Source organism: Monodelphis domestica, chromosome 1 (genome assembly GCF_027887165.1).
Source record: "Monodelphis domestica isolate mMonDom1 chromosome 1, mMonDom1.pri, whole genome shotgun sequence".
NCBI classification, from domain to species: domain Eukaryota; kingdom Metazoa; phylum Chordata; class Mammalia; order Didelphimorphia; family Didelphidae; genus Monodelphis; species Monodelphis domestica.
This window is the reverse complement of record NC_077227.1, coordinates 355,710,679-355,726,466: the sequence shown is the minus strand read 5'-3', so window position 1 is coordinate 355,726,466 and position 15,788 is coordinate 355,710,679. Positions and strand designations below refer to the sequence as shown.

At 40.2% G+C, this 15,788-nt stretch overlaps 2 protein-coding genes across 3 annotated transcripts in view; one reads left to right on the top strand and one right to left on the bottom strand.

The window, feature by feature from the left end:
* CNOT8 (CCR4-NOT transcription complex subunit 8) overlaps positions 1-13,380 on the bottom strand; it is a 54,223-nt gene extending 40,843 nt beyond the window's left edge. Inside the window, exon 1 of the mRNA XM_007473929.3 lies at positions 13,127-13,380. The gene's annotated coding sequence lies outside the window, so the exon portion shown is untranslated. The remainder of the gene's footprint in view (positions 1-13,126) is intronic.
* The window catches only part of FAXDC2 (fatty acid hydroxylase domain containing 2), a 28,511-nt gene continuing 14,462 nt past the window's right edge, over positions 1,740-15,788 (top strand). Inside the window, exons 1-3 of one of the 2 annotated variants that reach the window (XM_007473932.3) lie at positions 1,759-1,906; positions 3,784-3,909; positions 13,603-13,650. In XM_007473932.3, the coding sequence (XP_007473994.1) occupies positions 13,603-13,650 (48 nt within the window). In that variant the 5' untranslated portion in view covers positions 1,759-1,906; positions 3,784-3,909. Of the gene's footprint in view, positions 1,907-3,783; positions 3,910-13,602; positions 13,651-15,788 lie in introns of both variants that reach the window. The other variant, XM_001379433.5, reaches the window with a different exon arrangement.

Genomic DNA, 15,788 nt, shown 5'->3' with positions numbered 1-15,788 from the left:
ACCAAAGGGCAATAGGGAAAACACAAGGTGAATGTGAATTAGGTATACAACATATTACTAACCAAAAATATAAATATTACCAATTAAGTATGTCATAAGTATTATTCAGGATCTTTTAAAAAAGGTAGGCCATCGATGTATCAGGAGCGGAGCAAGGGATGCCCCTGACATATGAAATGGTCTTCCTAAGGAGGATTTATGCAACTCATAGACAAAAGTCACAAACATAAGAAAATATAGATGGGCCATAATCAGGACCAATGGAGAGAATGCCTATATAAGATCACTGATCCATTTTATTTATTTAATAAGGTGGTTATGGGAATGAAAAATAGATGAATCTGGCACATTCCAGAGGATATCTCCAGTGCACAGAGGAAGATGAAGGAAAAAGAGTCGAAGATAACTTCATATTTTCTAGACTGAGGAACATATTATGGAAACAGAACCAGCTTGGGTGATGTTTAAACTATTAAAAATTATATACATGTATTATGTGTGTATGTATATGTATTTATTTACATAAATATATAAAATTTTCTGGGAGAGTAGAGTAATGACTTGTGTTTCCTGCCCACCCAGCCTCAAAAAACAACTCCCATTTCTAGTGATTTCCATGTAAGGAAATGACCTAAGGACCCCAATTTTAGTGTACACTGAGTTGAATTCTTCTCTGTGTATTGTTTTTACACCCCACCCTCATCTACCTGAATTAGAATGTGCACTCAGAGAAGTACTTGGCACATAGTGCCTAATACTTTGTCATTCCATTTCAAAACACCCTCATGAGGAAGTTAACACAGTGTATCCTTGTGCTAATTTTATAGTTGAAGAAACTGGAGAGCCACAAAAGTTAGAGGACTTGTTTAAAAACACAGGCAGATGAATTTCAAAGTCACACATCTCCAAAAAGAATTACTGGTCAAAAAAAAAAAAGAGAAATACTGGTCTATAGAGGCATCGACTTGCAACTGCTATTAGAAACTAAGACAATAGGGAAAGCCTTTTTGGGTAAAAAAAAAACGCCAAAACTTAAAAGGCATGCTTGATTTTTAACACAATTGCCCTAGGAACTTCCTCCATAGTGAGTGCTTGGCAGCTATTCAGCCTGTCTTCACTTTTGCTTGAATAACCCTCATTCCATTGCTTTTCAATCAGAACATCAGGTAGTTTAAAAATCAGAGTATCTCTTCATCAGTTACATCCAGCCTGGGCTGCCTGTCCCTCTGCCTTCAATATAGGTGGGCATGAAATATCGGTGTGGTAGAAAGAACATTGGTGTTTAGGAATCAGAAGGCCTGACTTGAGAGAATGAAAGTTCAGGCTCTGCCACTACTTAGCTCTGTGATGTTGTGCCAGCCAGACACTACCTCCTTTTGAGCTCAGTTTCTTGTTTCTAAAATGGGGGGAGTGAAAATTCTTGTACTCCCTCCTTCTCTCAGGACCCTTTTGGGGAAAATACTTTAAAAACTCATTAATCTCACCAGAATTAATGGCTGCTGTTGCTATGTTACTTAAGTACCTTTTCAAGGAGGGAACAAACCCCCTCAACTCGGTCCCAAAGTTTCTAAGCTCCCACCAGAATGTCCTACTTTCTTCTGGGCTGAGGAAATCAAACCCCACCCCACCTGACCCCCTCCACAGCCCCTCTGCCCTACTAGAAGAAGGGAATTTTTGTCTGCAGTCATGAGTGAGTGACCCAACTCATTTTGCATCACGTGCCTGCGATGAGCCAGTTGACTGCTCAGTAACATGACTAACACACCCAGGCAGCCTCTCCACTCGAGGTTTGCAGCAGCAGAAGCCGGACGGGGCTAGGAAAGGGAGGTGCTTGAAGAGTGAGCTGTGGCCCGGAGCAGCCCTGGGACTGTTTGGAAGCCTGACTTTATAGCATCGAGCCTCAGAGGTAAGCAGTTGGGAGAGTTAGAGGGGGGCAGATTTAATTAGGAATCCTGGCCAGAAAGTTTCAGCTCAGACCCTCAACCAAGGCTCTGCACACTTGTTGCATAAGCATACCCCTTAAAAAATATTCTCTAGGGCATATTCTTACAGTACATCCCCAGCCTCCCCATCTCCTTTTGTTATTGTCTGCATTCCTGTCCTACAGAGTAGCTCCAGAGTCTTCTCCTTCACTTTGTTTTTTTCCTAACAACTGACAGTTTGTTCTGATTGACTGCTTCTGAAGTTAGGACAATGTTAGCCAGCAGCATCAGGACAAAATATGGAGAAGAAAACGCAGGTTCTTAGGGATTCAGTGTTGGGGAGCAACTTCTGCCTAGGGTGACCAAGAGGAGAGAAGAGCAGCTCTCCTTTCTTTTGTGTCTGACAATCCTGAGAAAGAAACAGTAAAAGTATGATTTTCCCCACTTTATAGATGAGAAATCTGAAATTCAGAGAAGTGATCCACTTAGGGCCACAAGTCACAAACTGAAGCCAGGTCTTCCGAATCCAAAATTCTTTCCACTAATTCAAATGGCAATAATGGTGGCTTTAACTTTAAGATCTGAGGAATGAAGTGATCACTTTGAGTATGCACTTGAAAAACAAAGGCTGTTTTGAAGCAATATATTGAATCTTAATTGAGCTAATTATATCTGAAACAGTCTATCAGGATTTACTGGGGGTAGGAGATGGGGGTGCTGTTGAGACAGATCCTGGTGGGTCAGTTTTTCAAAAATTAAAATCTACATTGCTCTGTGGACTCAGCTTCTCTTTCGAGAAAAATGGAGACCACAACTGTTATCTTCTTTTCTTCTTTACATACACACAACACAGAATTTAATCCTACCTTGTAACAGAAAAAGAAACAAAACTAAATGATGTTATCATAACAGCATATATAATTCTCCACTGGCAATCCTCACCTCTCTACCTAGATAGGAAAGGTTGGTTTTACTAACTATTCTTTATATATTTGACATCCAAGATAAGTTGTTAAAATCGATCAGTTACCTAGTGCAAATTCCTTTTTATTATTATTCTCCTAATTCTGTATACTTATTGACATCAGTCACATCAGCATTCCCAAGTTTCCCAAAATTCCTCATATTTTTCATTATGTATTACAATTTGATTACAATTATACAACCCGATTTGTTCAGCCATTTCTCTAAAAAATAGAGAAAATTTTTCTAGTATATAAGTAGGTTGTTGTCAGCCTTCTTGAAGCATGTAAATATTCCGTGGTGGGCTCTCTGAGTCAAAAGGTATATGAACAATTAAGTGATTTCTCCTATCATTCCAACTTGCTTCCCAGTACCTGGTATGCCATTCTGATCTAAGAGAAGGGAGCTGAAGATTCTTTCTCCAGGGTCAGAATACCCTACAGGGGAAGCTGAGAGTAGTGGGAAAATAATTCCAAAAGAATTCTGAGTTTGAGTTCCGGCTCTTCCACTAACTAGCAATGTCACTTCAGGCAAATTACTTCCAATTATCTGAGCTTGTTTCCATATATGGAAAACCAAATTATTTCACTGGGTTATAGTGAGAAAAGTACTTTGTAAGTCGAGTTCTCTATTAGTACAAGTTGCTACTATTAGCAAAAGAAAGCGTAGCAAAAATATTAAATCACTTCAATAAGCATTTATTACATGTTCTTCCATAGATAACACTATGATTTGTTTACTAACTATAAAATCCTTGGAACAAGTTAAGTGTAATACATAGCTGAACTTTATCATTGGTGCCACAATTAAAAAGTTGTCACTGGAATTGTGCTACTGTTATGAAAATTATCGTCTTTGTTTGCTTTTATACCTGTTTTATGAACATGAAATGGAACAGTTCCTGCTATGAAGGAGTGTGCTCATTTACTGGGAGCTCTGTGGCAACGGAAGATATCATGGTAACAATGAATCGAGTCAAGAAACAACTCATACTCAAAGGAATTTCTTCACATGAGATTTTAAGGTGAAAAAAGCAACAAAAGAGAAGAGAAAGAAAGCTACTCAAAACCTAGTCTAGTATTTTAACAAGGGAACAGACCCAGTAGGAGGAAAAAAACCTGGATTCAGAGTCAGGAAATATAGGAATCTCATTATCTGTGTGACCTTGAACAAGTCACTGTCTTTGAGCTTTCAGTTGCCTCCTCCATAAAACAGATTGTTGGACTAGAAGACTTAGGTTTCCAGGTCTGATTTTAATGTGTTGTTAGGTTCCTTCTACTTGTAACATTCTCTTCCAGGAATAATAATCTATGACTTCTATAGCCCTTACTTTCCTTGGGCCTCAATGACCCCATCTATAAAATGAAAATCATACTTCCATTACTTATGTCATAGGAGTTTCTTGAGGTATAATTAAGGCAAGACACAAGAAAATGCTATATTATTCTATCTTCAGGCTGGGATCATAGAAACATTTCAGGTGAAAGTTGTGTTTAGTTTTCTGTCACAAAGCATCTTTTCCTTTTTGTAATATCATCCTGAGACAGGGTTAATAACTCTTTTCTATCCTTCTTGTTTTCATGCTTCAAATCTCTGCAGGTTTTTATTACTACTTCTTCTTCCTCTTTGCCACTGATTTGGATCAGTCATCCCAAGTAGGTCTCTCCAAACCATAAGTCTTGTATCCTTTAAGTAAAAAAATAAAATAAACTAAATAAATTAAAAAATATATATATGTATGTATATATATGCATATATATATATATATATATATATATATATATATATATATATCAGGTTTTGCGGGTCTTCCTGGAAATGTCCCAGTTAAATGGATCTATTTCAAGACAAATGTGACAAAGCAAAACACCTATAAAATTCAGACAGTATGAGTCTGGGGCTAATCTCCAGGAACCAGAAACAGAATAGCTAAGAGTCCTAATCCTAGCATTAATGCTAATAACTAGCAAAGGATTCGGGCCAAAGACTTCCATTTTTTGTATCTTGTTTCCCATTGGTGACAATAAAAACTCACAAAATACATCCTGGTGATAAAATGAGATAATGGAAGGAGCCTTGGACCAAGAGCCAGGAGATCCATGTTCTAGATTTGGCTTTGCCACTAAATAGTTGTGTAGACTTGGGCAAGAGATTACTCCTCTCTGAGCCTCACTTTTCTTCTCTGTAAAATGAAGAGATTAGACTTAATGGTCTGTCCCTAAAGCCCCTTCCAACATTTTATCATTCTCTATTCTAGAGTCACTTCCAGATATAACATTCTTTATTTCTCAGAGGAGGAAACTAAAGCATAGAGAAGGATGATTTCTCCAAGATGTAAAGATCTAACTGGAACCAAGATTCCCTGAGGCCTAGCTCAATGTTCTTGCCACTATCCTGAATATGGATATTCCTGAAACATCATATACAATGTCACTGACAATGGTCTTATTTGTTTTTCCTTTGTAGCCCTGACGCCTAGGCATAATGGGTTCTTAATAAATATCTGTTGCTGTTGGTGTAGAGCAAGGAGAGATGGAAGATTGGTAGGAAACTCAATGGACTGACATTTATTTTTTAACCCTTACTAGAAGATTGAGAAACATTTCTTATCTAACCTTTCCTACTTCCCACATTTCTAGAATTGATCATTATCTAATACATTTACAGGCTTGACAGACCTCTCATTCATCCCCAGGAATCAGAGGAGAGAGAGAGATGCTTAATCAGCCCTGAGGGGATGAGGGTAGCAAAGTTGGGCAGAGGCAAACTCCTGGGAATTTGATAATGTGGTATTTGTGGATTTGTGTATTCTCAAAGGCACGTGGTACAGTGAAGAGACCTGGAATTTTGGTTGTAATCCTAGGTCTGCCATTGTGGTGTCCTTAATTAGTCATTCCTAATTCAGGCCTGGGTTTCCTTCTTTGTAAAATGAGACTGGACTAGTTGATCTCTCAAATTTCTTCCACATTTAATATGCTATTTTCTAGACTTTAACATTTTTCTTTTTCTAAGATTCCTTATAATTTTAACATTCTGTTTAAAGTCAAGACTTAACAAATATTTACTAGATACCTATATTTGAGGTGTTGTGTTAATAAAGATCAGGACAAGACTGTCCCTGCCTTCAAAGAACTTAAGTCTACCAGAGGTAGAATATTTGATGTTCTGAGATCCCTCTATTCTGTATCATTCTATGGTTTTATAACATAGGAGAATTCCAAAAGGTATAGAACAAATTTCCTTTCTTTAATGTGTTGATTATCTAGTTGGAGAGAAGAAAGAGTAGATACTTTATCATACATCTATCATGTTATGTACATAAACACCTTTTTACAAATAGGTCTTGTACATAGTTTCAGTCTCTCAATAAATACTTTGATTTGATTGGTCAGGATCCTTATCCCAAACCACACTGTGAATTTAGCCTCAAGGACCCGCTTTGGGTGAGGCTATATCTGGTCCCTCTCTGAGCGGAGGTCACTGAAGTACAGAATGTTAAAGCTAAAAAGTCCTTGAAAATTATTTAATTCAAATATCTCATCTTTCAGATGAGGGAACTGAGGTCAGAGAGAGTAAATACAAACTTGGCCAAGTCACATCAGCAAGTCAGGGGTAGAGCCAGGCTCAAGACCCAAATTCTCTTTGATCCTGACGGCCACTTAATCAGAGTTTTGGTTCCGCAGCATCTGTATTTGGGGAAGGAAAGTGCCAAAAGAAACATGTTTGGACATGACATATTCAGTAGATAATTTCTTAGCTCACAGAGGGCAGCTGACAAGATTAATATCTCAATGGATGGCATATGGATGTATATATTGGCAATTGCAGGATCATAAATAGCACTTTATGAAAGACTGTGTTTCTTCCAATGAAGCCAGATGTTGAAGGCACAGCAGGCAAAGCATCCCTTTTAAAGATATTTTTCCTTTGGTCAGAGAGAGTAGGCGGAGCGGAATTGGTCCTGTCTATCCAAAGCTGACTAGCAAAGTATTATTATTACTAGCCCCATTTTACAGATGATAAAATGGACTCAGAGATTTTGGCCTGACTACATCACTATAGTATATGTTGGAGCTCAGGTCTGAGGCCAAACTGGAACCCGGGACCTCCTATATCCAGGCCTGGCTCTTTGTCTTCTGAGCTACCTAGCTGCTCCAGAATTGGGTTCAGCAATGTAGTAGGGAAAATCTGAATATCCATCTCTCTCTCAAATATTGATGTTCTCCTGACTATGAACAGAAATCTATTTTCTCACAGGGGATAGAGCACCAGGCCTGGAATCTGGAAGACCTGGCTTCAGATGTGACTGCAGATACTTTCTAGCTATATGGCCTTGGGCAACTCACATAATCCTGTTTCCCTAATCTCTTGCCCTTGTCTTAGAAAGTAAAGTTTAAAAAAAGAGGGAGAGAAAGAAAAGGGAAAACCTAAATGCTCCTTCTTGGATTGAGTATAAGTATTTTGAATTTAATGATGGCCGTTAGGGACTTGTACAAGTTTGAACATAAATGAATGTTTAATGAGTTAGGATAGGGTGGGGTGGGGGGAGGGACCTGTGTTGCTGTTTTTTTAACCCTGACCTTCTGTCTTGTAGTCTATACTGTGTACTGGTTCCAAGGCAGAAGAGCAGTAAGGGCTAGGCAATGGGGGTTAAGTGACTTGCCCAGGGTCACACAGCTGGGAAGCATCTAAGGCCACATTTGAACCCAGGATCTCCCATCTCTAGTCCTGGCTCTCAATCCACTGGGCTACCCAGCTACTCTGGGGACCTGTGATTTTGATGGTAAGCTTGGTAAGGTAATTCCCTCTATCAGTGCATGTCATCACCTTCTCCTCCTACCTGCAATTTGAGAGAGTATTAAGAGATTAAATGATGAGTATGGTTGGACAACTATGAGACAGGACTGTTCAAAAATATGTTTGGATGAATATGGGATTATTTAATGAGGAGAATGGCGGTGGGAGAGGTTCTCAGAGAAGAGTGAGACTCAATGCCCAACCCCTTGGACCCAATAGAACAGAAGTTACAGGAGATTTAATAAATAAGCAAAAAAGAAAGAAAAATCCAGTTTTAGCTTTTCTGACAGGAAAAGTTAGCATCCAATAAGGTGTAATGAGCTCTTGGAGGCCAGTAGGCCTGGATTCTAATTCCATCTTTATCAGTATCTCTCCATCTCAACCACAAGTTGTATTTCTTCTCTGGGTTTCTTAACTATGTAAAATGAGAAACTGGAGTAAAATCAGAGATTTCTAAGGTGCGGCTCTATCGCCCCTGAACCACTAATGCTGGCTGCCCATTAAACACTGACATGGAGGCTCCGGCTGGTTACAAAAGTCTTAGAGCTATTTTAAACCTTGAAGTCTTTCCCAGTGGGCCAGTCTCCCTTTGACACTTGGTTCCTTGGCTGTGAGGCAAAGGACAGTCCTATTAACTCCCACAAAGTAACCCACACCGTTAACACCGCCCCTCAGCCCTTAATGATTTATGCTGTTCAGACTTCAGCTGGCAGCTTTCCCACCAGGTGAAAAAGAGCCTGCCTTAACCTAGGACGCTGGCACTAGCTCTTTTGGGGGAGGGGAAAACCTCCATCACCGAGATAGGCAGACTCAACCCTTGGCACGAGATGGTGAAGGGAGTCCTTGAGGGCCCCGTCAACCCTCCTTTGATCCTTCCATCCCCACTGCTGTCCTATCTCTTTTCTTTCTGTTAGAGCTAAGCTCTGTGCCTCCACTTTCTTCTCTGCTCATTTTCTTCTTAATCCCTTACAATCCGGCTTTATCATTCCACTGAACTGCTCTCTCCAGTTATTATCGATCTCTTAGCTGCCAGATTCCGTGGTACGCTGTGGACTACTCCCCTCCTTAATGCTATCTTTTCTCCAGGTTTTAGCTGACCACTGCCTCCTGCTTTTCCTCCTAACTATTTTACTGCCCTCTCCTCATCTTTGCTGGAACTTCTTCTAGATCGCACACTCCAATTGGCAGTGGCCCTCAAGTATTTTGTCCTGGGCCCCCTTCTCTTCTCCCTCTATACTACTTCATGTAAATGGACTCAAATATTATTGAACCATAAAAAACGATAACAGTTTGGGAGAAAGCTGGAAAGACTTCTATGAACTTACACAGAGTAACGTATGAACCAGGTAGATAATTTATACACTGACAACACTATAAATAAAAACAACTTTGAAAGTCTTAAAAACTCTGACTAAAGCAACAAATAAGCATGACACCACATTACCAATGTTAAAATTCATCTCCCACCTCCTGACAAAGTAATGGACTTAAAATACAACATGAGCTACATATTTGGAAATGGCCAACACAGGACTTTGTTTTGCAGACCTGAATATTTGCTCTAAGGATTTGAGTTTTCTGCTGTTGTTTTTTTTTTCTTTTTTCATTTAAGGGAGTTAAGTGTGAAGCAGAGAAAGGTGGCCTAGGGATAAAGGCCTCCCTTCCATCTCCTCCAAAATGAGGACAGAAGTAAGGTTTTAAGGAATCACAGAGAAGGTCAATTTTGAAACTTCCATGTTGAATTAATGATATATTTAAAAAGAAAAGTAAACTCTACATAATTAAGATTTCTGGTTTCATGTATAATCTTCTGCTATTGTTTTATATACATAATATATAGATATTCAAATCCAAATTTATTATAAATATAACATGTTTATAATGCATGTTTATAAGCATTTATATGTAATACCCATATGTAGAAATAGCTATTTTATTTTGGTATTTGTTAAGTTCAGAATTTTTTTAAAATGAGAAAACAACAAAAAAAATTTGTCTACTCAGAGAAATGTATTTTCTTTTCCTAAGAGAGTTACATATTTCCAGGGGTCTTTGAAATCCCTCTGATCCTCACAACAACCCTCTGAGGTAGATAAAATAAGTAGTATGGTCCCAATGTTGCAGATCAAAGAAAGTCAGACCCAGGACAGGAGGTGATTTGCCCCAAATCACATAAAACTGAGATTTATGTACCCAAGTCTTTTTTTTTTTTTGAGAATGTAAGCTTCTTGAGAGCAAGGCAGGCTTTTCATTTGTCTTCAGACTTGTGCTCCTTGATTGGTTCAACCTCTAAGTTCAGTACTCAGGCTAATGCTATATATAATGCCTTTCCTAGGGGCTCTAAAATGACTATCAGAGAAATTAGCGAAGAAGGGCAGGGCCCAAAGTAAGTTCTTATGGTGAAGTAATAAAAACAGAACACACTGTCCTTCCCTTGGTCAAAGTTATGACTTGCCTTTAAAAAAATTTTTTTTGCATTAAAGTTCCCAGTTATCTCTCTTCCTCTTCTCCCCTCCCTGCACTAGAGAAAAGATCATTTGACAAAAAATATATATGTGTGTGTATAAACTATGTCTTGTTTCTTCCTGTTTATCAATTCTTTCTCTAGAAGTTGGATATACACAACTTATTTTTCAATCAGTATTTCTGTTGCTTCATGTAATGTTCTAATTGGTTCTGCTCATTTTGCTCTTCATAATTTCACATAGGTCTTTATGTGGTTTTAAAAAATTAACCTGTTCATCACTTCTTTTTATTTTATTTTTATTATTATGCAAAACACAGTTCCATATTGGTCATTGTTGTTAGAGCAAACTCATATATAACCAAACCCCCCAAATAAAACCCAAAATACATTGATGTGAAAAATGACTCCAACAGTTCTTTTCCTGGAGGTGGGAAGCATTTCCCATCAGGATTGTCCTAGATCATTGCATTTCTAAGAGTAGCCAAGTTTTCACAGATAATCATCATACAATATTGCTATTACTACGTACAATGTTCTCCCAGTTCTGCTTATTTCGTTCTGCATCATTTCCTTCAGATCTTTCTAGCTTTTTCTGAAATCATCTTATCATTTCTTATAGCACAATAGTATTCCATCACCAACATGTACCACAAATTGTTCAGCCATTCCCCAATTGATTGATATCCCTTCAGTTTCCAATTCTTTGTCACTACAAAAAGAGCTGCTGTAAATATTTTTGTACAAGTAGGTCCTTTCCCCTTTTTAAATTATCTCTTTGGTATACAGCTCCAATACTGGTATTACCAGATCAAAGGCACAGTTTTATAGCCCTTGGGGCATAGTTCCAAATTGCCCTCCACAATGGATGTATCAATTCACAACTCTACCTACAAAACATTAGTACTCCAATTTTGCCACATGCCCTCCAACATTTATTACTTTCATTTACTGCCATATTGGCCAGTCTGATAGGTTGAGGTGGTACCTCAGAGTTGTTTTAATTTGCATTTCTCTAATCAAACTGCCCATCATTTCTTATGGAGCAATAGTATTCAATCACAATCAAATACCACAACTTGTTTAGCAATTTTCAATTGATGGGCATCCCCTCAATTTTTAGTTCCTTGCCACCACAAAGAGAGCTGTTATATAAATATTTTAGAACATGTAGGTTCTTTTCCTCTTTCCCTGATCATTTTTGGAAACAGATCCAATCGTGGTATTGCTGAGTCAAAAGGGTATATACGTCACTTTATAACTCTGTGCATAATTTCAGTTGCTCACAACAGTGTATTAGTGTTCTCATTTTTCCATATCCTTTCCAACATTTGTCATTTTGCCCTTTTATCTTTTTAGCCAATCTGTAGGTGTGAGAGGATATCAGTTTCCTTATCTCTCAAGTCAGGGGTTTGTTCAAAAGGCCTTTGACATTCTGTCAGCTTTGGAGCTGTGACTGTAATTTCCCTCCTGCTCAAATGCTATCCATCCCCACTGGTAATGAGAAAATAGAATACGAGTCAATAAAGAGAATTCTTCATCTTTTATCATTGCTCTGCTTGGTTTTGACTCTACAAACATCAGGTCTCTTAGAGGATAAACTCATCGCTATAAGTCATATAATCATGGAGACTGATATAGCTTTGATATCCAACCCCTTCTCAGCACTTATGATTAAAGGATTAGAAGGCAGAGCTATAAACTCCTCCCAAAGCCTTCCTTTATAGAGGGTTCAGAACTTCCCAGCTAAACTCTGCTTCTTCCATTGGCTGGTCTGCTTAGTTGTGACACCCAACGCATCATGTCCCATTAGATTATAAGCTCCTTGAGGACAGAACCTTCTCTTTTTATTCCCAATGACTGGCACATAATAATGCTTAATAAATGTTTACTCATTATGAAATATCTAGTTAATAACTCTTCTTCGGTATCCCTTGTGCTAGCTTTGGCAACTGACTTAAATCCTAGGAGAGAATAGGGCTCTTTGGCAATGGCATAATTATCCAGGGGTCTGGAATAATGATAACATTTTCAATCACACATGAGTGAAGAAGTATAACAGTATAATAGCCCTTATATCCTTCTCTCTGAAGCCTTTTTTAACCAACCTTGCCTCCAGGGGCCTCTCCATTCCCTGGCACTCACAGGTTTGGCATTTGTCATCATTCCTTCCTTAATTTCATTCACACTTGTTTGCATATTGTCTCCCTCATTAGATTGTAAATTCCTTGGGGGCAAGGACTGGCTTTTGCCTTCCTTCCTATCCCCATTGCCTGGCACAGAGTAGGTACTTAGTAAATGTTTATCAATTTATCACATACTACTTTCTATTAATTAGTATGTCATTTCCCTGTTAGAAGGGCATCTCCTGGGGGGCATCTATGTAGCTAATGTATTGAGAGCAAGACCTAGAGATGGGAAGTCCTGGGTTCAGATCTGTCCTCAGATACATCCTAGCTGTGTGACCTTGGACAAGTCACTTAACTTCCATTGCCTAGCCCTTATCACCCTACTGCCTTGGAACTGATACTTAGTACCAATTCTAAGACAGAGGGTTGTAAGGGTTAAAAGAAAAAAAAAAGTGAAGCTCCTCCAGGGAAGTTGCCATATGTTAGAGGACTCTTTTATCTCCCTATAGTATCCACTACATATTAGACAGTCAATAAATGAGGATTAGTTGAATTGCCTAAGTTGGATTTCATCCTGGTGAAGGGATCATGTCATTGTCCTTGCCAAACCTGAAAAACATGGAGGAACACTGCCTTCTGAAGAACGAATCTCTTAAATTCAGCCTTCCCACAGGGATTTGGCATGGGGGGGGGGGGGAGGGTGGAAACACAAACATTTCACATAATTCACGCTTTGGCTACTGGATGGTGGATGTCACCATCTTCCCCTGTGTCACTGGGCAGGTTATATCTTTATTCCTCTGTCTCCTACCAGGTCAAAGCCAGCCTTGGCTTATAACAATCCTACTTACCTAATGCCATTTCTCTCCTCACAAAACGTTATGTTGTTTGTAGTCAGAATACTGCAAGCTAAAACTTTGCATCAGATGTAGGTGCTCCTTCAGTCAGCCCACCATGATCACAGGACGGGAGGCCTTCTTAGGTGACTTCACTTGGGGACAAAACGTCCATTCTGACATAAATTTGTATCGTGAAAAGAACACTGACTGAGCCAGTCAACTTGGGTTGGAGGCCTCATTCTGGCCCAGACTAGACAAGCCACATGACTGTAGGCAGGAAGGTCACTTTGCTTGTCTGATCTTCTCGTTGTGACAGTCAGTGTTCTATTTTAGAGCACCTCTTCATTCTAACGTTTTATATTTTTAGCTCCTTGCAGCTCCAAATTTCTACGTTATACGACCGTTAACCTATTTCCCTGCCTTCTTCCGTTCTGTGTATTTGAGAGAATAATTATAAGGGATAAATCATTCATGCTTTCTTTTTCTAGATGAAGGGGAAAGTCGGGGACCCGCTGCCAAGTGAGAGGCCAAAGCAGGTAAGAACACGATCGCCTAGCAAGAATTCAGAGAGCAGAAACTTCTCCCCCCACAGTGATAGCCTGTTGCTGAGGTAAGACTAGCTTCATTTACCCCACACCTCCAGCTTAAAGATGAAGTTAGCATCACCCGAGAGCACAGATGAGATAACATGGTATTCCTTTTTTTTTTAATCCTTACTTTCCATTTTAGAACCAATACTGTGTATTGATTGGTTCTAAGGCAGAAGAGTGGTAAGGGCTAGGCAATGAGGGTTAAGTGACTTGCCCAGGGTCACACAGCTGGGAAGTGTCTGAGGCTAGATTTGAACCCAGAACCTAGGGCTGGCTCTCAATCCACTGAGCTACCCAGTTGCCCCCAACACACTATTCTAATGAGGATTTCACTGTTTGTAGCAGTTGAGTGTTTCTAGCACATTAGGGCAAGGAGTGACTTTTGCCTTTTTTTTTTTTAATCCCCAGTACTTAGCACAGTGCCTGGAATATTGCCACGAGCAAGAATATAATAAGGGGGGAGCAGCTGGGTTGCTCAGTGGATTGAGAGTCAGGCCTAGAGGGAGGTCCTGGGTTCAAATGTGGCCTCAGACACTTCCCAGCTGTGTGACCCTGGGCAAGTCACTTGACCCCCATTGCCTAGCCCTTACCACTCTTCTGCCTTGGAGCCAATACACAGTATTGACTCCAAGATGGAAGGTAAGAGTTAAAAAAAAAGAAGGAAAGCAAATGAGAGGGGCACAGTTGGGAAGTCCTGGCCTCAGACACTTCCCAGCTGTGTGACCCTGAGCAAGTCACTTGACCCCCATTGCCTAGCCCTTACCACTCTTCTGCCTTGGAGCCAATATGGAAGGTAAGGGTTTTAAAAATATATATATAATAAGGGTCTAATAAATTTTTATTGCCTGATAAGACACCAAGTTGTAACTATCACATGTTAAGCACTTGCTTTTTTCTTCAGTAACCAAATGTCACATTCCATCCCCTATTCCTCTCCTCCTGTCAGAGCTGTGTGGGACAAGTAGACTGGGGATAGAAGTTAGTTCTCTCCCCCATACCTAGCCTCCTCCAGCTCCACAAAATACCTCCCCTAGCCCCCATCCAAATGGCCTTTCCATCTGGTTCCTGGAACATATTGAGAAACATTAGCCCGTGTCTGTTAGCCATCCCCAGTTCTGATTTGATCAAAAGGTGAAAGATTAGGAATTCAAGGTTCGGCCAACAGCCTAGAAGAAACAGTTTGAAAAGGGGGCCTGCCTCTGTTTCATAATCCTTGAAAAATGCATAATTATCAATGCCTGAACCAACCAGTTCAGCCAGCTTGGGGCTGCCTTTTAACTGGCCCACTTCAAAATAGGCTCCCACCCCTGTAGCACCCTATTAAGGAAAACAAGAAGCAGCATGTCCTCCCAAAGTCTCAGACTCTAAAAGGACCTCAGAATTCACGTAGGCCAGCCCACCCCTGAAGCAGAACTTCCGGCTGGTGTTCCCTACAGCCATCAAGGCCGGCATGAACCCTGCCTGTGCCGGGCGCTTTCTGTATTTTTGTCGTGTAAATCAATTCTTGCCTGGCCTCCCGGTGTTGTTGGCGTGTGTGACTGCAAGACCGCTGAAGGCTTCCTTCTTGAGGCATGAGCAGTGCTGATGGAAGTTAGGCCCCCCCCAGGGGGGAGGCCAAGGCAAACACCTCCTCGTGTTTCCCTGGGTGTTAGCAGGAGGCAGATGTTATAAGAGCCCTCCAAAATTAGAACCGCGTCTGTCCTATCGGGAGTCAGGGCCTAAATAACATGGCTTACATTTGGGGGCATAGTCGCTCACAGGGAGGCCCATTACTATTAGGAAGTTTGTCCTTAGGTGAAGCTAAAACTCATCTTTCTCTGACTTTCTCCCTCCTCTCCTGGTTCTGTCCTCTGGGGATAAGCAGAGTAAGTATATTCTCCCTTCTACTTCATAGCCTTTTCCACGTATTTTGCAGGCAGTGATGATCGTGGGTCCCTTCCGTTTTTACCTCTCCAGGTTAAAAAATGTCCAGTTGCTTCATCTGATCTTCTGTAGCCCCTTGGCCATCCTAACCACCTTCTCCATGTGCATTCCAGCTCGTCAGCGACCCTCCGATGTGGGCTACTTGGGGCAGGGCAGAGTGG